Source organism: Rutilus rutilus, assembly GCF_951802725.1.
Source record: "Rutilus rutilus genome assembly, chromosome: 3".
NCBI lineage: Eukaryota > Metazoa > Chordata > Actinopteri > Cypriniformes > Leuciscidae > Rutilus > Rutilus rutilus.
The window spans coordinates 9686780-9709122 of record NC_140211.1 but is presented as its reverse complement, the minus strand read 5'-3'; the positions used below and the strand labels follow the sequence as shown (position 1 = coordinate 9709122).

At 40.0% G+C, this 22343-nt stretch overlaps 1 protein-coding gene and 1 long non-coding RNA gene across 4 annotated transcripts in view; both read left to right on the top strand.

Moving 5' to 3' along the window:
• Positions 1–11617, top strand: part of gigyf1a (GRB10 interacting GYF protein 1a) — a 37273-nt gene extending 25656 nt beyond the window's left edge. The window contains exons 10-25 of one of the 3 annotated variants that reach the window (XM_084405519.1): positions 515–635; positions 836–1015; positions 1099–1244; positions 2070–2229; positions 2325–2491; positions 2902–2999; positions 3083–3183; positions 5092–5162; positions 5245–5370; positions 5899–6087; positions 6169–6341; positions 7720–7880; positions 8132–8295; positions 8383–8430; positions 8566–8710; positions 11494–11617. In XM_084405519.1, the coding sequence (XP_084261645.1) occupies positions 515–635; positions 836–1015; positions 1099–1244; positions 2070–2229; positions 2325–2491; positions 2902–2999; positions 3083–3183; positions 5092–5162; positions 5245–5370; positions 5899–6087; positions 6169–6341; positions 7720–7880; positions 8132–8295; positions 8383–8430; positions 8566–8710; positions 11494–11561 (2118 nt within the window). In that variant the 3' untranslated portion in view covers positions 11562–11617. Of the gene's footprint in view, positions 1–514; positions 636–835; positions 1016–1098; positions 1245–2069; positions 2230–2324; positions 2540–2901; positions 3000–3082; positions 3184–5091; positions 5163–5244; positions 5371–5898; positions 6088–6168; positions 6342–7719; positions 7881–8131; positions 8296–8382; positions 8431–8565; positions 8711–11493 lie in introns of all 3 variants that reach the window. The other 2 variants (XM_084405518.1, XM_084405517.1) reach the window with 2 other exon arrangements.
• Positions 11618–13418: 1801 nt separating this feature from the next.
• On the top strand, positions 13419–21081 carry LOC311288227. The gene is made up of 2 exons (XR_014626903.1): positions 13419–15200; positions 19702–21081. It is a non-coding gene; the product is annotated as an uncharacterized lncRNA (long non-coding RNA).
• The last annotated feature ends 1262 nt before the right edge of the window (positions 21082–22343 follow it).

The window sequence follows — 22343 nt, the reverse complement described above, 5'->3', positions numbered from 1 at the left end:
ATCACGGTGATTGCATGTTAATGCCAAGTGTAAACGCAGCCTAGGTCACTATCTTGTGATTGGTTACTTTTATCTGTCCCTCTTCTCGTTGTAAATCAAAAGGTTATCAAGCGTTCTCTGTAGTCGCCCCCAAAGCTCTGGAACGGTTTACATTTAAACATCAGGGCCTCTCCATCACTGGATGCTTTTAAATCCAGTTTAAAGACCTATTTTTACTCTCTTGCGGTCGAGTGATGGGGTGTATGTATTTTAAATTAGTTGGTATACATTATGTATATATGTATATACATTGAATGATTTTGATACTTGATTTTTATCTCCATTTCTGTTTTTTTTCTCTACTTTTTCTTTCTTTTCTCTTTATTTTATTGTTATTGATTTTATTTTATTGTATTGTAAAGCAATTTGGATAAACTAAGGTTGTGTAAAACTTGTGTTCTATAAATAAAACTTGACTTCTGATCTATGGTTTTCTCTTCTTTCCATTGATTGTTCTGCTCTTCTGTTGTCTTAGAAGGGTCCGAAAGACCCCATTCTAGAAGAGGAGTTTGAGTTCCAGGGGTTGGAGGACGAGGAAGAGGACTGTGCTAATCTAGAGAAGAACAACGGCACTGGTGCTGTGAAAAGTGAGAAAGGTGGGAACAGAAGGGTGTGAAATAAACGCTTGAAGCACAGTTCTTGTAAAAATGAAAATCATTGCTTTGTGTGAGGAACAGACTGAATTTTTACTTCTTTGTAGACCAAAATACAATTTAAACACCTCTGAAGTTGTCAGATTATTATTTTTTTATTAATTCACGATTTTAAATAAGTATATCTACCTTGGTTTCCACAGATGTCATTGACTTCACTCCAGTGACTGAAACTGAAGTGAAAGCGGTTTCTCCTTCCCCTCCTCCTTCTCTCCCTCCCTCTCTTCCTGCTCCTGTCCCTGAGGCTTTGCCCTCTGCTGCCCCCTCTGGCCTGGAGGAGCCTCAGCCTGTCCCCTCCATTCCCAACAAATTACCAAGTGAAGGTAAAAACTACGCCTTTTTTAAATTGATTATCCTACAGCTGTATGAATGGGTGACACTTAATTTGTGTTGTCTTTTTTTGTAGTGTTATCAGAGGCCATGTTAGATTTGAGCCCCAGTGCCTCCTCCAGTCTGCCTTCATCGCCTCCCTCTTCGTCCTCTGCTGCTACTGACCTCCCACCGCCGGGGGGTGATATTGAGGATGACGAGGGCATGAAGCACCTGCAACAGGTACCACAGAAAATGAGTTCTGAGAGTAACAGATCAGATAACTTAACAGAATTTAATTGCTGAAAGGTTCAGCTGCAAAAACTGGTCATTAAGCATAAAAATACCATAATATGTTTGCAGAGATTTAAGTTCAAATACTTGTTTCTAAGTAAAGCAATGCTAAATCCAGTTATTCTACTTTGAAATGTCAGTTTGTTTTGGTCTCTGTGATCCCGCCCCCCTGCCAATTTACCCAATAGTATTACGACACGCCGGGTTGCCAGTTGCCGTTTAACAAACTGGGTCTGAGATCGCAGATTCTACTCGACCCAAAAAGTCTTAGCAATAAAAACATTGCAAACGTATATATTAGCCAATCAGCTTATAGTGCAAGACTCGTCGGGTTTCATTGTTAATTGTGCTCGTTCCTGTTGCGTGTCCTCAATCTGGCAACCCGTGTGGGCGTCGATTCGAGTCTGAGGAGAATGGTTGAGAAGCAACTCTCTCCAATATTTTGAATTTGGACTGCAGTTCCTATTTCAACCACTAGCTGTCAATATTACATACTGCACCTTTAACCATTTCACATACGAGAGGCTTATTTCACAACAGGGTTATTTGCATACAGAGGTCTTAAATGTGCAATAGTTAAACTGTCTGTTTAAATCTTAGTCAGAGAGAAAATGGGCATATAAAGCTAAATGAATATAGAAACCTGGATTAACACTATAAATGGACCAAATGCACAAAATGTGTAGAATACGTCCCATGTTTAGATAAATTACATTGTATATAGCACACTTACATTATAGCGAAAAGGTTTTTGACGGAGATTTATGTGTGTAGGAGGCAGAGAAGATGGTGGCAGCGCTGCAGGATACATCTCTAGAGGAAGAGTGTTTCACCCAGACTCTTCAGGAGAGCAGAAACACAGCCTCTGCTCTTCCTCTCTCCCATGACTCTGCCATGAAATGGTTTTACAAAGACCCGCAAGGAGAGATTCAGGGTACGCACGCACTCTCTCACAGGAGGTCAACTCATGCATATGGAGCAGTACTTTGATTATAATACCGTCTCTTTTGTCTGTTCTGTCTCTCTCAGGTCCGTTCAGTACAGTGGAAATGTGTGAATGGTTTCAGGCGGGGTATTTCGCCATGAACCTGCTTGTTAAACGTGGTTGTGATGAGGGATTTCAGCCGCTGGGGGAAGTCATTAAGATGTGGGGGCGTGTGCCTTTTGCCCCCGGCCCCTCCCCTCCGCCCCTCCTGGTGAGGAATCAAGCCCATCTTCGCCCTCAACCACCCCGGGGGGCAATCGTGAGTCTCTGGGTGGAGGGGTGAATGTCGGGGAGTTATGTTACATGGGGTTATTTGCATTCTGGGTTAAGTTTTTCTGGTTCGTTAGTTCTTATTTTAGGTCTAGTGGTGATGAGCTTGTTTGCAAATGTGTGACACTGTAAATTTGTAATTGTGTTCACGTGGATTGTGTGCAGGGTGTTTTATATTGGTCTTGATTCTTTTTAAAACTTGCATTAAAGTCTTGATGTCTAACATGATTTCCTTAAATCGGCAGATACCCTGTGTGTGTGTTCACGCATGTCTCTCTCATGAATAAATGCATGTATCTGATCTCTCTGTCATGGGTTAATGTGTGTTATTGACCTTTCTGTGTGTATCAGGGTAATATGGATCAGGAGCGGCTGAAGAAGCAGCAGGAATTAGCAGCTGCCACGGCTCTTTACCAGCAGCAACAGCAGCTGTTTCAGCTCATCAACAGGTGAGTGATTGAGTTTTTGTGTCTTTTTTACAGTGCCACTGTGTACATTTCATATGTTTAATACTGCTTTTTTTTCTGTGTAGGTGTGGAGAGCAGGGTATGATGCCTTCGTTAAACAGGTCGATGTCAGTGCCAGATACAGGGTCCATGTGGGACATGCATACCTCAGCCTCACAGCCAGCAGGTACACACACACAAGAAGTGCCCGTTATGCTATTTTAAAGGTTCCTAATTTTGTTTTCGAGGTCTCCTACAGTAGGTTTACATGCATCCAAGGTAAAAAAACACTAATTTTCTCATAATATTTGTTGCACATCACCTCGTTTCTTAAAGAGTCTTAAACCGTTTTCTTTGAATATTCAGTCTCTAAACCCCTCCTTTCCATGAGCCTACTCTGCTCTGATTGGTCAGACGGTCCAGTCTGTTGTGATTTGATCTGAATCTGAATTTCAGCTTGAGATCTTCCTCAGCACTTGATACACAGTGATACGAACATTAACGATGGTGTCGATTTTTCCGTTTAAATTCCCGCGTGAGTGCAGCAGAGTGGATTCTCAGCGCTGAAAACAGCGTCTTCTCGACATGAACAACACGAACCAAACTCTTCCAGTCTCAGCTACATCTACAGTGTTTGAGTAGACGATGTTCACAGCCAATGAAGACCTTAGACTGGCATTATGCAAATCTGTTTCATTGTTACGTAGGTTTGTAACAGAAAGTGAGACTGGAATTACCGACGACTCGTTTCAGCAGTTCAGAATTGATTTTTTTTTTATTTCAGGAGATAATAACTTTATTTGTCATGCACTTTAAAATTTTGCAGACCTTTTCAAATTCACAAACAGCTGTCTTATGCTGCGTTCACACCAAACGCGAATATGCGTCAAAATTCGCGCCTGCCGCGTCTAGTTATACGCGTGACCACTTTGTGTGCATTCGCGCGTCAGAGCGAAATTGACGCGCGTAAAATCAAAAGTTTGAAGCAAAATTTACGCGCGTCAAAGGCGAATTCCGGGGGCGAGAGTTTCGAAACCTGTTGGCGGCCATCTTTTTTAGATGTTTATCGAGCATTAGCAATAGCATTAATCGAGAGAGTCACCGCTCGTATATGCTCTGGAGAGCAGAAACAGCTGCGTAGGGGACATCGTGGCTGTACTCGGGTCCACCAAACCCTCCGGAGGGTTTCAGGAGTTTCACAATTTGCTTCAGGAGGTAGGTTTGGTGGACCTAACGGTGAGGACGCTGACGAGGACAGCGTAGGCCGTATAAAGCCTCGGCCTCGAGTGGTCTCTGCATGACGAGCCCGCGCTGTACAGCCCGGCGCGAGGTTCACCCTCTCCCGCACCTAATCTGTCATTTATTTTTGTTTTGATAATAAATGGAGCCAGCCTCCAAAAGTGAAACCTGTCCTGTGATTTTTTGAAAAGTTTTTATATTGTGTTTGTTGTCTTTACATTAGATTAATAAAGTTTCATATAATCTAGAATAGATATGAAATAAATAGCATTCATTACAAAATGAGTATCTCTCATTGAAATCGAGTTTTTATGTGAAAGATTATTTGCTTTGTTGTGCATTTTAGTCATATTACAAAATTTATTGAGGCCAAACATAAAATAACATTATAAACTGTCAGTTCACCACGTGACAGCAGCAAGCAGGCTCCTGATTGGTTAACGCGGCGCGAATTGACGCAGAAGTTCAGATTTTTCAACTCGGGCGGCAGACGCGAATTCGCGTCAAACGCGTGAATGCACAAATAGCACTAATAAATTTCGCGCGTAACCAAACGCTCAATTCGCGCGAATGAGGCGAATTCGCGTCTACCGCGCCGCGCTAAACGCCTCATTCGCGCCGCAAGACCTCCAGACGCGCGTAAACGCGTCTTACCATTGACTTAACATTGAAATCACTCGCGCCAGACGCATATTCGCGTTTGGTGTGAACGCAGCATTACACACTGCATGAGAGTAATATGTGAAAAAGCATAAGGGGGCACTTTCAGAATCACCCTTTGTTTTTTCCTCACACACTCGCATCCGGAAAATAAACAAACATTCTTTCGCCCTCTCTCTCTCTTTTCTGTGAGCAGGCGGTGAGGCCAGTCTATGGGACTTAATGAATTCTTCAACTCAGGGTCCAATTCTAGAACAGCTTCAGAAGGTAAGAGTTGACACTGATGGCCTCTGCTGGTGATCTGAGGAAATGCACTGAACTCAAAACTCTCCGGTTTGTTGTGTCTCAGCTACATGAGAGGAGAGAAGCTGAACTCAGGGCCAAGCGTGAGGAAGAGGAAAGGAAACGGAGGGATGAAAAAAGGCGAGAAGAGCAGAAAAGGAGAGAGGAGGAGGATCTTTATAGGCGCAAGCAGGTGTGATAGTGTTATATTAAAATAACCTCAAATACATTACCGTTCGAAATTTGAGAAGTTGATTATTTTTAAAGAAATTAATACTTTTATTTACCAAGTATGCATTAAAAACGTATTATTATATATATACACACACACATTTCAAATAAATGCTGTTCTTTTGAGCTTTCTATTCATCAAAAAATCCTTTAAAAATATTTCACACAAAAATATTAAGCCGCACAACAGTTTTCAACATTGGGAATAATCAGACATGTTTCATGAGCATCCAATCAGCATATTAGAATGATTTCAGAAGGATCATGTGACACTGAAGACTGGAGTAATGATGTTGAAAATTCAGCTTTATTTTACAGGAAAAAAATACATTTTGAAATGTATTCAAATAGAAAACATTTTATTGTAATAATAATATTAGTAAAGATAAGAGACTTCTTTCAAAAAACTCAAAGCAGTAGTGTAAATTTAATTTTGTTTTGGTCTCTATCATATATATTTTTTTCATATCGCTGTTTTTGTTTTTCCCAGCAGCAGGATTTGCTGATGAAGTTGCTCCAGCAGGCTCCGCGTCAGGGTGCCTCGGGCTCCGGGTCGGGCTGGAACGGAGGACCCATGCCTGGGCTGGGAAAGCAGACCAAACCCCACAACCTCCTGGACATCCAGCCGGAGGCGGAGAGAATGCACAAACAGCAGCATAGAGTCCAGCAACAGCAGAGGGTACGACACGCACATGCAAACATCACAGGTGTGCAGTCCTGAAAATCAAAATGAATGCATTATGAATGTCTCTCTCTGCAGTGGAGTGACTCCTCTTCGCTGTGGGGAGCATCTGGGTCTTTGGATGGAAAGGTGGGTGGTGGTGGAAGCCCCTCGGGAGGAGGGATGGGCGTCTGGGACGAGGCCCTCAAGAACCAGAGCGCTCTTCGCAACAACATGGGGCTGAAGAACAGCCGCAGCAGTCCCTCACTGAGGTAAACACAAACAAACCACATGATAACTAACGATAAGTTCAGTGGTGTTTTCAATGGCTCATAACAACATTTAGAGCAATTTTCATGGATGCAATTAACAGTTTAATAGTCGTAAATGAGACATACACAATTTTGCTATAATGTAACACTTCATGAGTTTAACTACTCAAAATCCAAGCATAATGTCTATGATGTATGTAAATATTTGAAAGTAGAAAATGTGATTCTTCCATTGCCAAGGTTGTCTGTAAATTTAGGAAATAACCACTTATTAATGATTAAGTGGAAATAACCACGCCAAATATCAACTAATTCATCAGTTTGGACAATATTTAAGGACATTTTTTAATTGTTTTGTTTTTTTAGGCCTGGAAAAGATTATGAAATCTTAAAATACCCAGAATTTTTCATTTAATATTAGTGGTGCGCAATCTTGAAGTTTGTGGCAGATAAAGATCGGTGCATCATTAGCTAAATATTGCTGTTGTTTAGAACCTGTGTATATTAAAGTTCCCCTATTGTTCTCTCTTAAAGGCTCCTAATTTTGTTTTGGAGGTCTCCTACAATAGATTTACATGCATCACAGTGTCTGAAACAGTTCGTTCGAAGATTCAGTCTCTAAACCGCTTCATTCTGAGAGCCTACTCTGCTCTGATTGGTCAGAAGGCCCAGTCTGTAGTGATTGGTCTATCGCTTTACAGCGTGTGTCAAAAGATGTGAATTTCAGCTCTGGATCTTCCTCAGTGCTTGATGCACAGTGATACGAACATTAATGATGCTGTCGATTTTACCGTATCAATTTCAGCGCGAGTCCTCATCCAGTCGAAGTGCAGCCAAGTAGATTTGCTTTTGCAGCGCCGAAAACACGTGTCGACAACACAAACCAAACTTTTCCAATCCTCGGCTACAACTAAAACTAAAGTAGACCTTGTTTGCGGGCAGCCAATGAAGACCGTAGACTTGCATTATGCAAATGTATTAAAAACCTGGGGTTTAACAGGAAGTGAGGCTGGAATTACTAACGACTCTTTTCGACGGTTCAGAATCGATTCTCTCACAATATTTCACATATTACACACTGCATGAAAGGCAATATTCAAAAAAGCATATTATGTGTGCTTTAAAATGACAGCCATAGCAATGTTTGATTTGTGAGCAAATTTTTTTTTTTTTTGTGAGTTGGTTATTTTCATTTAAATTGGTCATTTAAAAACGGCTTAGAAAAATCATGGAACTCTGGGAAATTTACATTTTATGCATATGATGGGAAAAGCAAAGCAATCTGGTAATCAAACCCATGACCTTGGCATTGTTAGTGCTATGCTTGTACAATCCAAAGTGTGTGTTCTGGGTAAAGCGTTAGTATGTGTTTGTACAGTGAGCAGTACATGATGAGGAGCCGTAAACGCACTGAGGAGGAGGATCGGCTGTTGAAACTCCTGCAGGGGATGAAGTCTCAGGACGGCTTCACCACCTGGTGTGAACAGATGCTGCATGCGCTCAACACCTCCGCCAATAACTCCTCCTCTTCCCAGGATGGTAAGACGTCTCTCTTTCAGGATTTGCGCACACCAGCCTTTCTCTCATTTGGGTTGCTTTATATTTAAATAAAATAACTTGTTTGACAACATCTGCAGAGGCTGCCGATTATTCTGAAAAATAATTTAAGACTCATCCCTCAGTGTGTGTGAAAACAAACAAAAGACATTTTTACAGTGAAACGCGCATTATTAGCCTGGCAGGCCAGAGAGTTCATAAGCAGGAAACCGAGTGTGCGTTTGTGTTCATAGTGCCCACCATTGTGGCGTACCTGAAGGAGGTGGAGTCTCCGTATGAGGTGTTGAACTTTATCTGCTCCTATCTGGGCGACACTGTCGAAGCCAAAGAGTTCGCCAGACAGTTCCTGGAGCGCCGTGCCAAACAGAAAGCTAACCACCAGAGACAGCAGCAGCAGGTGTGTGTGACAGGAAGATGTGAAGTCTTTATGTGCGTGTGGTGTTTGCCTTCTTGAAATTAAATTCTTGGTCTTCTTCTCTTAAAGCTCTCCAAAGAGATGGCTGGACTTAGCATGAACAACTTCCCACTGCAGGTATGAGTACAACTCTGTACTGACAGTGATTTATATCTCCATGATGCGCAGAACCAAGTCACGTTTGTCATTTATCAGATTTTTAATTCCTATGTTTGCGCCTCATTCTTGCCCTTGCACTTTTTGTCGGAATAGGATACTGTACGAGGAATGAACCCCAGCACTCTGCAGTCTATGTTCCAGGCAGTGCATTCTGGGAAGAGTGGTGTGGTCTATGATCAGGCAGCAAAGCTGAAGAAGAAACAGCCCATGATGCTGCACTCTGACCCAAGCATCTTAGGTACCCCTTACCTATTTATTTCTCTCCCTGATTCCCGAACAAATGACTCCTATGAACTGGTTCTTTTTTGTGAATCAAAACCACATGTAGCACAATCAGTGTAGTCCGACTGATTCCTGAACAGATGACTCCTATGAACTGGTTCTTTTTAGTGAATCAAAACCACATGTAGCACAACCAGTGTAGTCCGACTGATTCCTGAACAGATGACTCCTATGAACTGGTTCTTTTTAGTGAATCAAAACCACATGTAGCACAACCAGTGTAGTCCGACTGATTCCTGAACAAATTACTCCTGTGAACTGGTTCTTTTTAGTGAATCAAAACCACATGTAGCACAATCAGTGTAGTCCAACTGATTCCTGAACAAATGACTCCTGTGAACTGGTTCTTTTTAGTGAATCAAAACCACATGTAGCACAATCAGTGTAGTCCGACTGATTCCTGAACAGATGACTCCTATGAACTGGTTCTTTTTAGTGAATCAAAACCACATGTAGCACAACCAGTGTAGTCCGACTGATTCCTGAACAGATGACTCCTATGAACTGGTTCTTTTTAGTGAATCAAAACCACATGTAGCACAACCAGTGTAGTCCAACTGATACCTGAACAAATGACTCCTATGAACTGGTTCTTTTTAGTGAATCAAAACCACATGTAGCACAATCAGTGTAGTCCGACTGATTCCTGAACAAATGACTCCTATGAACTGGTTCTTTTTAGTGAATCAAAACCACATGTAGCACAATCATTGTAGTCCAACTGATTCCTGAACAAATGACTCCTGTGAACTGGTTCTTTTTAGTGAATCAAAACCACATGTAGCACAATCAGTGTAGTTCAACTGATTCCTGAACAAATGACTCCTGTGAACTGGTTCTTTTTAGTAAATCAAAACCACATGTAGCACAATCAGTGTAGTCCGACTGATTCCTGAACAAATGACTCATATGAACTGGTTCTTTTTAGTGAATCAAAACCACATGTAGCACAACTAGTGTAGTCCAACTGATTCCTGAACAAATGACTCCTATGAACTGGTTCTTTTTAGTGAATCAAACCCACATATAGCACAACCAGTGTAGTCCAACTGATACCTGAACAAATGACTCCTATGAACTGGTTCTTTTTAGTGAATCAAAACCACATGTAGCACAACTAGTGTAGTCCAACTGATACCTGAACAAATGACTCCTATGAACTGGTTCTTTTTAGTGAATCAAACCCACATGTAGCACAATCAGTGTAGTCCGACTGATTCCTGAACAAATGACTCCTATGAACTGGTTCTTTTTAGTGAGTCAAAACCACATATAGCACAATCAGTGTAGTCCAACTGATTCCTGAACAAATGACTCCTATGAACTGGTTCTTTTTAGTGAATCAAAACCACATAAGCCGCTTTTCCACCGAAATTACCCGGAACAATTTGTCCCAGGAACTTTTTTCCCAGGAACCTTTTTTGCCCCAGACCGGTTGCTTTCTGCGTTTACACCGCGGTCTAAAGTACCGGGAAGGTAAACTGCGCGCAACTGCTCCTCCCAGTCTGCGACGGACAGTAATCAGTTTTGAGCGCCACATTTATAAGTATGGAGGAGATTCAAACTGTGCTGCAGTTATTGGTTTACTAACGAGGTAATTAACATAACAAAATAGACGAGCACTGATACTAAAGCGTGTTCAGAAAGCTCGTATGCGTATAAAATTAGACAAGGTATGTTGTGAGATGACTGGGACGAACGCGCAGAAATTTCCTTTTGCGCAAATACGCTTAAAAAAAAAGCCTGAACCCCGTCTATCAATCATAAATAGTGACAGTCTTGTAAATAGTTGTTTGTTACCAACCTCAAAGCGCTATTTCAATCCTGTTATAGTAAATTTGTAACATGGTTTGCCTTGCAATAGATGACAATGTGTAAACATAATGACTTAATATTAAAAGCTGTGGCAGAAAAGAGACGAGCACTGATAAAGCGTGTTCAGAGCTCGTAATGCTAACGTTAGATATAAAATTGTATGTTATCAGCTATTGCGGACATTGGCCGTGAGATGGCTGTGACGAACGCGCAGAAAGTTTCCTCTTCCACAAATACCCAAATAATAAAGCCTGAAACTCGTCGCCAGTCCCCCAGTTTTTTTTATTAAATTCCATATTTGCAGACAGACAACTTTACTGCATGAAGCCACTTTTTAAAAGGGAGGTTAAAAATAAAGAAAATGCTGCGTGGAGTCATCCAACCAAAATGCGGCGTGAACACAACCAATCAGCTTGTGCAGCGCACAAGTCCCACCCCTGAAAGTTCCTGAACTTTGAAAAAGTACTACCTCATGAGCAGGGACTATCGGAGGGGGAAATATTTACCCGGAACTTCATTTAGACCCTGGTTCCTGCGGTGTAAACACATCGAGTACCAGCCCAAAGTTCCTAGTTCCTGGGGAAAGTTCCTGCGGTGGAAACGTGGCTATATAGCACAACCAGTGTAGTTCAACTGATTCCTGAACAAATGACTCCTGTGAACTGGTTCTTTTTAGTGAATCAAACACATACAGCTGATGTCTTACCGTGAGTACTTCATAGAGCGAGCCTTTTCACTGATTGTTTACAGCTTACACCGATAATTAGCGCAAAACGTCATGGGGCTTAGGAATAAGGTGGATACGGAAGAAGAAAAAAACGCATATGAAAATTGTCTGGTGCGAAAGCCCCTGAAGAGAACCTACAGAGTTGGCTACTGTATACTGATCTACTGTATTTGAACTGTCTTTCTGTCTCTCTTTAGGGTACTCATTCCATGGTGGCCCTGATCGGTATGGTCTAAATGAGATGGAGATGGTCGAGGATTACTGAATCCACAGCAATAGCTACACGAGGCCTTTAAACCCGCGGGTCCACCTAATCAGACTCCGCAAGTCGAATGTGCACTGCTTTGAGGGGGAGGGGATTGGGGATAAGCCAGGAGTAAGGTATCAGTTCAGGGGTGGGCGGGGTGGGTGGGTTTGCGCTGGGAATAGAAGAATGTAATTCAACAGGGAAGGGAACAGGTGTGAATTTATTTTTGTGTGTCTGTATGTGTGTTTGGGGGACGGGGGGTGATAAAGTTCTGGCACTTACAGCATTAAGCACCTTACACTCAGACTAATGCACTTTATTAAGATGTAATTTGAATAGTTTTGTTTTTTTTCTTTTTCGAGAAGATTGTATATTTATGTGGTATGGCTTCAGAAATATTACCACATACATATACTGTGTGTATGTGTGTGTGTGTGTGTGTGTGTGTGTGTGTGTGTGTTGAATCAGAACTGGAGTTTGTGCTGGGAGGAAACGGTGGCGATTGGGGGACCATTGTGTGTTTCAGTTCAGACATTATCAGAAAAAAAAAATCCTCTCTTTAAAGACAAACACTGTTGTTTCATTTTTTTATATACATATATATAAAGTTTCTATTAAAAAAATGTAAAGCTATTATAAAAAAAAAAAACTTTGATTATAAAACTTGAAGATTTGCACTCACATAAAATGCAAGTTAAAAAGATAAAAAAAATGTGTTAGATATAATAGAGAAGAATATTTTTGTGATTGTGTGCCTGTGTGTGTGTGTGTGTGTGTGTGTGTGTGTGTGTGTGTCTATACACGCATGTTTGTTTGAGACGGAATGAGTGTTTGTGCGCGCGCGTTTAAAACATACCAGTCTGCACAATGTATTTTTTTTAATCGCTTATTTAGACGTATGATCAAAAGAGGCCATTTCGTCATTCGGAGTGAATTTTTTTTGTATTTTATGAACCGAATGAATGTTGTGAATGTGATCGCTTGTGTGCAGGAGGAACTGTGTGTATTACTCCTCTTGTAAATGTGCAGTATGCGAGCGAATGAAAGCGAGACAGAGAGAGCGGGGGGTGGGAGGGTGGGCAACGGCACAACACATCCTCTTTCACCAGCTCTTCATTCCCCAACAAAGAAAGACCTCTAGATTCAAACACAAAAGCTTTAGCCCATTTTACGCCAACCAGCACTCTTAGTTTTCGTGGCGGGGAGCGCGAGGGACGTCCTTTCCTGCCTCCGCTGCCTCATTTTTGCCTCTGTGAGGTTTAAGAACACGTCATTAGTTTCGTCATCATCGTTTAGTTTTGTGTGTTGTTGTTGTTGTTGAGCTCAATTCAATCTTGTATACTTTTAGGAAATGGTTACTTGTGGTACGTACGTTGTGTGTGTGTGTGTGTGTGTGTGTGTGTGTGTTTTCTGTCCCCACATGTGTGCCTAAGAACTAAAGGGCGAATGATTAGACTTCATTGCTGCCATTGAGACATTATTTTTTTAGCAAAGGGGCGTGGCTTCACAAGGCTCCGCCCCCCACATGCCTCCCATGCTTTTTGAACCGAGAGCCTATCTCTGTACAGTTCTGTTGTAGCCTGGGGATGCTTGGATGAAAGAAATGTTTGATATTTTGGAGGATGTGACCTAACATTGCCTTTCTGTCCACTCTCTTGTTCACGAGTGACTGAGGTTTTGACTATTTCTGGCTATAAAAAAAAAAAAACAAGAAAACAAACAAACAAACAAAAAAAAAATGATCGCAACAAACTGTGCAAGTGCACTCAGCAGTGCACACAAAATGTTTGAATATTTTGTTACTTGTTCATTGTTGTTGTCAATGACAATGATGGTGATTTATTTTTTGTTTTAATGTTATATATGATTATATATGAATCTATGAATATAAACAAAGTATTGGACTACAAGGAAGAGCACTTGGGGCTGCTACTTTTTTGTTCATTTTGAAAATTTTCCTTGGATTTCTTTTTTTTTTTTTAAGTTGCCACCATGTGAAGTGCATTTGTGTACTTTTTTCTTTCCTTCTTAAAAAAAAAACAAACAAACAAACAAGTTGAATGTATTCCAAATATGTAACGGTGTAGATGGAGTTGCTCAACACAGGATATTAAAGCGTGATCAGCAGGACGTCAAGAGGAGCGAAATTGAAAATCGTTTTTTTTTTGTTTTTTGTCCGTCGAGAGTCCTTGATGGAAATGCGTTCACGACGGCTACCGCAAAAACACACTGCCTCTACAATCCTGTTCGTACAGACTCTTTTGACTATGAAAATGAGAACTTAAAAAGATATTCTATTCCATACTGGAGTTTTGGTTGTTTACAAACCGCACAGACATTTGTGGGTGCTTTTTTTCTGTTTTGTTTTTTTCATTTTTGTGGTGATTGAATATGCGATTCTGCAGTCGAGAATCGTTTTTTGTCGGAAGGGGACTTCAATGGCATGACGTCAAGACCCCTTCCTTTTGCATGTGGATATGAACATGAACGCAGCCTATATAACTCGCTGACTGAAACAAAACTTGGATTGCTGGAACACAAGTTATGGAATTACATCAAAGATTTCTTCATGTACCTTTAATCTTACGGACAGGGTGTGGTTTTTTTTTTTTTTATAGAATCATAAAGGCGACCATATTTTGTTTACTGGACTTCTTATGTTCTTTTTTTTGTTGTTTACTAATCTCTCTTTGTAATGAAATCGATAATGATCATCAAGGCGGAAGAAATGCTTCACGTACCTAGAAAAGAAGGCAAAAATCATACAGCACAGATGACCTCTTGGTACTTTGAGATGCATATATTGAATGCTTTAACCATTATTTTTCCCCCTTTCCCCAATCATCTTGTGGATTATATTGGATGTTGATTGAGAACAACGACAACAACAAGAACATAATGTATGACCTCAGATCTGCCAGATAATTCCTCGGACAGTGCTTATAGTTTTTGTATTTCTCTCACCCACCGCCCATCTAAGGGTGGATGGGGTGTCATGGCCATCGTCTTCATACAGATGACAAAGGGACTAGCGCTGCCCTGATACCCTCCCTATGCACTTTTCATTTGCTCAAAACTGTGAGGAACTTTCACTTGGGCTCGGAGAGCACAGGCAAGAGGACGCGAGACGCCCTCCCTCTGTCATCGGACGGGCGCTTCGGGAGCTTTTCGACGCCCTAGCATGAGACTCGTTCTCCTTACGGTGGTTGTTTCTCAGGCCTTTTGAGAACGGGCACCACACAAGCTTTACCGTAGAAGGATAAGGGAAGTTCCAGACACATTGGGACAGGATTTTCACTGAACAATGTTGATATTTAAGACTATACGAACAGTCTCCAAAACTTGGTTACAATGTGGAGATTCAGAGCGTATTTACTCAGCCGTGTTCTCCGTTATGTAAAAAGGATTAAACTGCTTGGTCCAGGGTGCTAGCCAACGGTTTTTTTGTTTTAGTTTTTTTTTGTGGACTGGAATTAAATATTTCATTGATGACTGAAAAAGGCTTTTTTAAAGACTGGAGGACCTTTTTTTTTTTTTGTATTGTATTGGAGATCAATAACTAATAAGCTCCATCAGCTCTACCACCACCTGCTGACTGCATGGCTGAAGTTCACCTTTGGCTTGAAGTGGTTGCGGCTCCGCAAGGCCATTAGTTTGGTAAGAATACTATTTATTTGTTTGTTTTGGTTATGTTTATTCATTGATTTATTAACTTTTTTTCTGCTACTGTACTTTGGGTAAAGGTGTGCTCAACTAGTGATGACTTGACGATGCCCAGAGCATCCTCCTAGCAAAACAAAAAAATGCTAAAACATTGGCTTTTTTAAATACAAGGTCCACAGCTTTTCGATATATTATACTGTAAATGGTTTATATAATATAAACTTATATATATTTATACAGACCCTTTCCAAAAAAATTTGAATATCATGGAAAAGTTTATTTATTTCCATAATTCCATTCAAAACGTTAAACGTCCATAGATTATAGATTCAGGGCCCACAACCTAAACGATTTCAAGTATTTAGTTGTTTATTTGTACATAATTTGGACTTCCAGCTCATAAAACCCACGAAAACAGGATTTCAAAAAATTAGAATATTACATGAAATCACACAGTAATTACACAGTGATACCATGGTCATTGAACCAGGTTTTGGTTCTTTTGGCAGTGTGGGGAGGTGCAAATCCTGCTGGAAAATGAAGGAAGCATGAAGTGCTCTGGAAATGTCCTGGTAGACGGCTGCGTTGACTCTGGATTTAATAAAGCACAGTGGACCAAAGTCCTCTTTTCTGATGAGAGCAAATTTTGCATTTCATTTGGAAACCAAGGTCCCAGAGTCTGGAGGAAGAATGGAGAGGCACACAATCCAAGATGCTTGAAGTCCAGTGTGAAGTTTCCACAGTCTGTGTTGGTCATCGGCTGGTGTTGGTCCACTGTGCTGTCCACTCAACGCAGCCGTCTACCAGGACATTTTCAGAGACTTCATGCTTCCTTCAGCAGACAAGCTTAATGGAGATGCTGACTTCTGCATTCTGGGACAGGATTTGCACCTGCCCACACTGCCAAAAGAACCAAAACCTGGTTCAATGACCATGGTATCACTGTAATTACTGTGTGATTTCATGTAATATTAAAAAATTTTGAAATCCTGTTTTCGTGGGTTTTATGAGCTGGAAGCCCAAATTATGTACAAATAAACAACTAAATACTTGAAATCGTTTAGGTTGTGGGCCCTGAATCTATAATCTATGGAAGTTTAACGTTTTTAATGGAATTATGGAAAGAAATAAACTTTTCCATGATATTCTAATTTTTACATATATATGATATTACACAGTGTTGGCCAAAATTATTAGAATGGTAAAAATGTTTTAATGTTTTAAAAGAAGTCTCTTCTGCTCACCAAGGCTTCATTTATTTGATCCAAAAACAGTAATATTGTGAATTATTTTTACAATTTAAAATAACTTTTTTTTAATTTGAATATATTTTAAAATGTAACTTATTTCTGTGTTGGTAAAGATGAATTTTCAGCATCATTACTCCAGTCTTCAGTGTCACATGACCCTTCAGAAATCACTCTAATATGCTGATTTGGTGCTCAAGAAAGATTTATTATTATTATTATCAATGTTGAAGACAGTTGTGTGGACAGCTTTTGCAACATAATAAATGTCTATACTGTCACTTTTGATCAATGTAATGCATCCTTGCTGAATAAAATTATACATTTTCTTTAATTTCTTTCCAAAAAAAAAAACTCTGAATAATGTTACAAAAGCTTTATATTTCAGAAAAATGCTGTTCTTTTGAACTTTCTATTCATCAAAGAATCCTGAAAAGAAATCGTATACGACTGTTTTCAACATTGATAATGATAATAAATGTTTCTTGAGCATCAAATCAGCATATTATAGTGATTTCTGAAGGATCATGTGACACTGAAGACTGGAGTAATGAGGCTGAAAATTCAGCTTTACCAACACAGAAATAAATTGCATTTTAATATATATTTAAATAGAAAACAGTTATTTTAAATTGTAAAAATATTTCACAATATTACTCTATTTGCTGTATTTTGGATCAAATAAATGAAGCATTGGTGAGCAGACGAGACTTCTTTTAAAACATGAAAAAAAACGTACTGTTATAATAATTTTGGCCAACACTGTATATACAGTCGAGGTCAAACATACACCTTGCAGAATCTGCTAAATGTTCATTATTTTAACAAAATAAGAGGGATTATACAAAATGCATGTCATTTGTTTTATTTAGTACGGTCCTAAGTAAGATATTTAACAAAAGATGTTTACATATAGTCCACAAGACAAAAAAATAGCTGAATTTATAAAAAAAATTACCCCGTTCAAAAGTTTACAAACTCTTGATTATTAATACCGTGTGTCGTTACCTGGATGATCCACAAATAGATTTTTTGGTTTTGTGATGGTTGTTGTTGAGTCCCTTGTTTGTCCTGTGCAGTTAAACTGCACAATGTTCTTCAGAAAAATCCTTCCAGGTCCTGCAAATTCTTCAGTTTTCCTGCATCTTTTGCATATTTGAACCTGTTTTCCAGCAGTGACTGTATGATTTTGAGATCCATCTTTTCAAACTGAGGACAATCGAGGGACTGAAACACAACTATTGAAAAAGGTTCAAACATTCACTGATGCTCCGGAAGGAAACACCATGCATTAAGAGCCGGGGGGTGAAACCTTTTTGAATCAAGGTAAACTGTTTGTATTTTGTCTTCCTGGAAACATGTAAGTATCTCCTGTTGCTTCCGAAGGACAGGACGAAATGAAAGAATATGATGACAAGAAAAAATGACATCTTCATCTTGTTCAAAAGTTTTCACCCCCCAGCTTTTAATGCATAATTTTTCCTTCTGGAGCATCAGTGAATGTTTGAACACAGGAAGAGAGCATTATACAGGCTTGTCTACAAGTCGATGTATCAGAATGGTAATGCGTTTAATGTATTGCTTCTCTACGTCAAACACATTATGGTAATTTATATGATTAGCCTTTTCTTGACTGTTATCAAACAGCTGATAATGTGTTGCTAATGTTTCACGAACCATGTTCCCGTTCGCCATCTCAGAGTCAGACAGCTGCCTTTTGAAAATCAGTATCCTTAGAAAAGATTTCAACATCATAGAAAGTCATTGGAGAAAAGCCCCGCGCCGCACGCTGACTGGATTAGTCACATGTTTGTGATGGTAGGAAGCCGTGTTTTTGAGACTCTCCACTGCAATTTTAAGGAGAAAATACTCCTCATTGGTGATAAATTTGCACATGGTTTGTCTTAAAGATTATAAAAAAAACACCATATCAGCATATAAACGACATTAAAAACTTGATTTTGACCACAGGGGATCTTTAAGCCATCTTGAGGGCATTTACTGATGGCCCCTAGTTGGCCCCGGGACCCTGGTTGAGAAGCACTGTGGAATGGCAACCAACTCACAACACGCTATTATCAGGGCTGTGAGGGCTTTAACACCGGCACTCATATTGTCTTAGGGTGTGTTCACACTTGACATGTTTGGTTGGATTAAAACGAACCTGGTGTGATTTCTCTGTTAGTGCGGTTCATTTGAATAAGTGTGAACGCTGATATCTGAACCCTGGTGCACCAAACAAGCGGACCGAGACGCTGAAAAGATGAGTCTCAGTCCGCTTTCAAACGTACTCTGGTGCGGTTCGACTGAAATATGAACGCAACACGGACCAAAGACACGTAAACGAACCAAAACAGGACATGATGTGACAGGATGCGACTCTAAAAGGACAGAATGCTGAAGTGTATCTATTTTTTCCTCAACAGTCGCGATGTTGCCCAGCACAGTTCGGTACAGGCATCAGAACCGTGTGTGTGTGTGTGTGTGTGTGCGTGTGCGTGTGCGTGTGCGTGTGCGTGTGCGTGTGCGTGTGCGTGTGCGTGTGCGTGTGCGTGTGCGTGTGCGTGTGCGTGTGCGTGTGAGAGAGAGACAGACGGAGGGATTCCTGCTTCTGGGTTGACTCCTTTACACATTATATAAACTCTTCACGAGTTCTCAGCTGGTCCAAATGCCATCATATTTAGGCTACGCACACACAACGAGCGCATTTATCCACAGCACACAGCATTGATTTGGATGGTCATTCGCAAAATATACGTAATAAAAGCCGACCAATCAGGTTGTGAACCATACTCCCGTTTTTCCCGGCTGTCTCCCGTTTTTTTTTAGCCCTATCTCCCGGACCCCTCCCGGTTTGTTATTTCTCCCGGGAAACTCCCGTAATGTGCATTGCCTAAACTCCTTGATGAATAATCGGACCAATATGTTTGTCTAATGTTGACCAGTTGCCAGATCTTGTATTAAATGCATTATATTCACACAATCCACACACCATATACAATTTCAACCTGTTTGTCACCTCAACCTGGCAACCTATAACCCAGTTGCGCAGTCGCGGAAAGTTTAACCCGAAAGTGATGCCAATTAAAATTAAAATGCCAATGTGAACCCTAAGCGGAGCAGGACTAAATGTTTAAACCGCACTACGTGTGAACACACCCTTTAAAATATATTATTAGATCTACTCTATTTTCTCAACAAAAAAAAAATTCTTCCTTTTTTTTCTTTCTTTTCTCTGCTTTGATTAGATCTTTGCTGTTCCAGATCTTCAGATGGAGATAGAGGCTCTCCACTGCTTCGTCTTCGTCTTCATCTCCATCTCCTGTCCTCAGCCTTCAGATGGAAGATCCCAAGGGATGGAGATTCCCAACAGCACATGTAATCATGACTGCATGTCAATGAGGGAAGAACCCTGGAGGAAGAGGAGGACTGATGGAGGCATGGCACCATATTCGGACTACTAAGAGGAACATGTTTCTTTGCTAGGAGGAGGGAGTGAACTGTGAATGCTGGAACAGCTGAACTATGAGATCTCGAACCTGCACAGAATAGTTCTGCTCGAGCGCAGCCAGAGTTAACTTTACAAACACAGCACACACATGAATAATAACTGAAATACACACACATTCAGAAATGAATTATCAAGTACACACACTCGCTGACATGGCTTAACACAGTCCCACTACACTTCAGTCTGGCTGCCATGTAAATAATGTATATAACCTTAGCCCTTTTCCCATTCTCTGTTGGGTTTTCAGATTTGTTTGATTTATTTTTATTTTTATTTTTTTTTCTTCCTCTCTTTTATGACATGCCTTAACAGTTCAGTTCTGCCTATTAAGGCACACTTAAGATGCGTAAAACAAAAAAAGTGAGACTAGCTCTGTGACATAATAGCGTGTGATTTTATTTAAGGAACCCATGAAACATTGTTTATGAACCTGTGAATTGATCTATATAACATTACAAGTGATCCCCGCAAAAGACGTGTAATTGATGACTTTTTTTTGGTGTGACTGGGCGAGTTTTTCTGACGTCGAAACAGTTTTTGCTTTGCCTTTTCAATATGAGAGGAAACAAAAACTGTTTCCAGGTCAGAATCGTGTCGACTGATGAACATAAAAATGCCTTTTCATCTTTGATTTCAGAAGCGAAATCAGTGTTCAGAAATACTAACACGAAGAAGATGATTAATTGTGTAACTTTGCAGGTCAGAATAAACTAGAGATGCCTAATGTCTTCACTGGCATGCAAAAATAGGTTTTAAAATGTTAATGATGATTAAAAAAAAAATACATGTTTGTCATATCTATTGATTCAGTGTGTGAAAAGCAACAGTACTGTATTGACGCTGTCACAGAGTCGTGTGTTCATCTTAAAGTGATCAATCGAACCAACAGCGGCGATGGCTGATTCGAAATCAGCATTGCATAATGAGATCTTGTGCGTCTCTAGCTTGCTGTCGCACACGTCTGAGTTGGATGTCTTGAAATTTCCAGAGATACAACCATTTAAAAAAAAAAAGGTCATAAGAAACCATTTTGACAATGTTTGAATATTCATCATGTGAATAGTTTTTGGGGTTTCTGGTTTGTTTGAAGAAAATTAATAAATACTTCAGAATGAAGCACTTGTGTGGACTTTGGTTTTCTCACTATTTAGCATGTGACACAAAAAAAAGGGTGTCAGGTGTCATTTCTCTCCAATAAGGTGACTATTGCTGCGTCCCAATTCAGAGGCTGCATCCTTCGAAGGCTGATTGCATCACCACGGAGCGACGGAGGCTGTCTCAATTCGAAGGCTCCTTCCCGAGAAATGAAGTATTCAACAGATGGGCTTCGTCTGAATTCGCATACTCTCTTGAGTAGGTGCTTATTTTGAATAAGTAATAACTTCACGACCGCAGATAAAATACGTTCTATGTAGTATAAATGTGTGTAGTACGAATGTAATCTTTTCACTTTACTATATAGTAGGGAAGTTTCCGATTTTGGATGCACCCTTGGAAAAATTAACATGTAGCTGTAGCCTACCTGGTATTTATCAGGATGAATAGATAGTGAATCAAGACAGGAATCAAATTGCAAGATTGTGAATTGAAATCGTGAAATTTGTGTTAAGCACTTATAAAAAGAGTAGCCTACCAGTCATTGTACCATGTAAACAATGTAACATGTTGTCCTTAAACTTAATGAAATTCTGTTTAGTTACCGATTGTTTTGACAATCACACTACACTTATTGCCCTACTTTATGTACTGATTTGATAAATCTACTGATGTGATATGACTGAAGTCTACATCTCATTAGAGTGAACATGTACTATATATATATTTTTTTTTGCTTTTAATATCTATTTTCAAAACATTTAAATGAAGACCAAATTAACTGAAATAGCCTACTGGTAAAAAAAAATAGATATTGAAATGTACGATAAACACTTAGCACCACACAAACAACGTAATATGACAAGCCGTTTGTGGTTTTCTGTAAAGTATTAAATGCAAGGATTTAAAAGTAAATTACATACGTTAAATGTATACGATTTATATTGAAAACCTTCTACTGTGTAAAAACACAGTCTGAATCCGAAATCAGCCCTAAACCCTCATTCACAATCCCTACGTTAGTCCACTAATACTTGTGGACTACTCGCGAATTCGGAAAGCCGTTAAGTGTAGCAGTACTTGTTATTGCAGTGCAATGTGGGATTGAATAAGTGCACTCAATAACGTACACCACTACAAATGGCTGTGCCGGTTCGGCTTCAGCCACAATCTATTGGTGTGTCCCAATTCGCATACTATACGTCCTAAATAGTATTCGAAAATAGAATTAGTACATCCCAAATCGTAGTATGTTGAAATGAGTGTTCCAAAGATACCCGGATG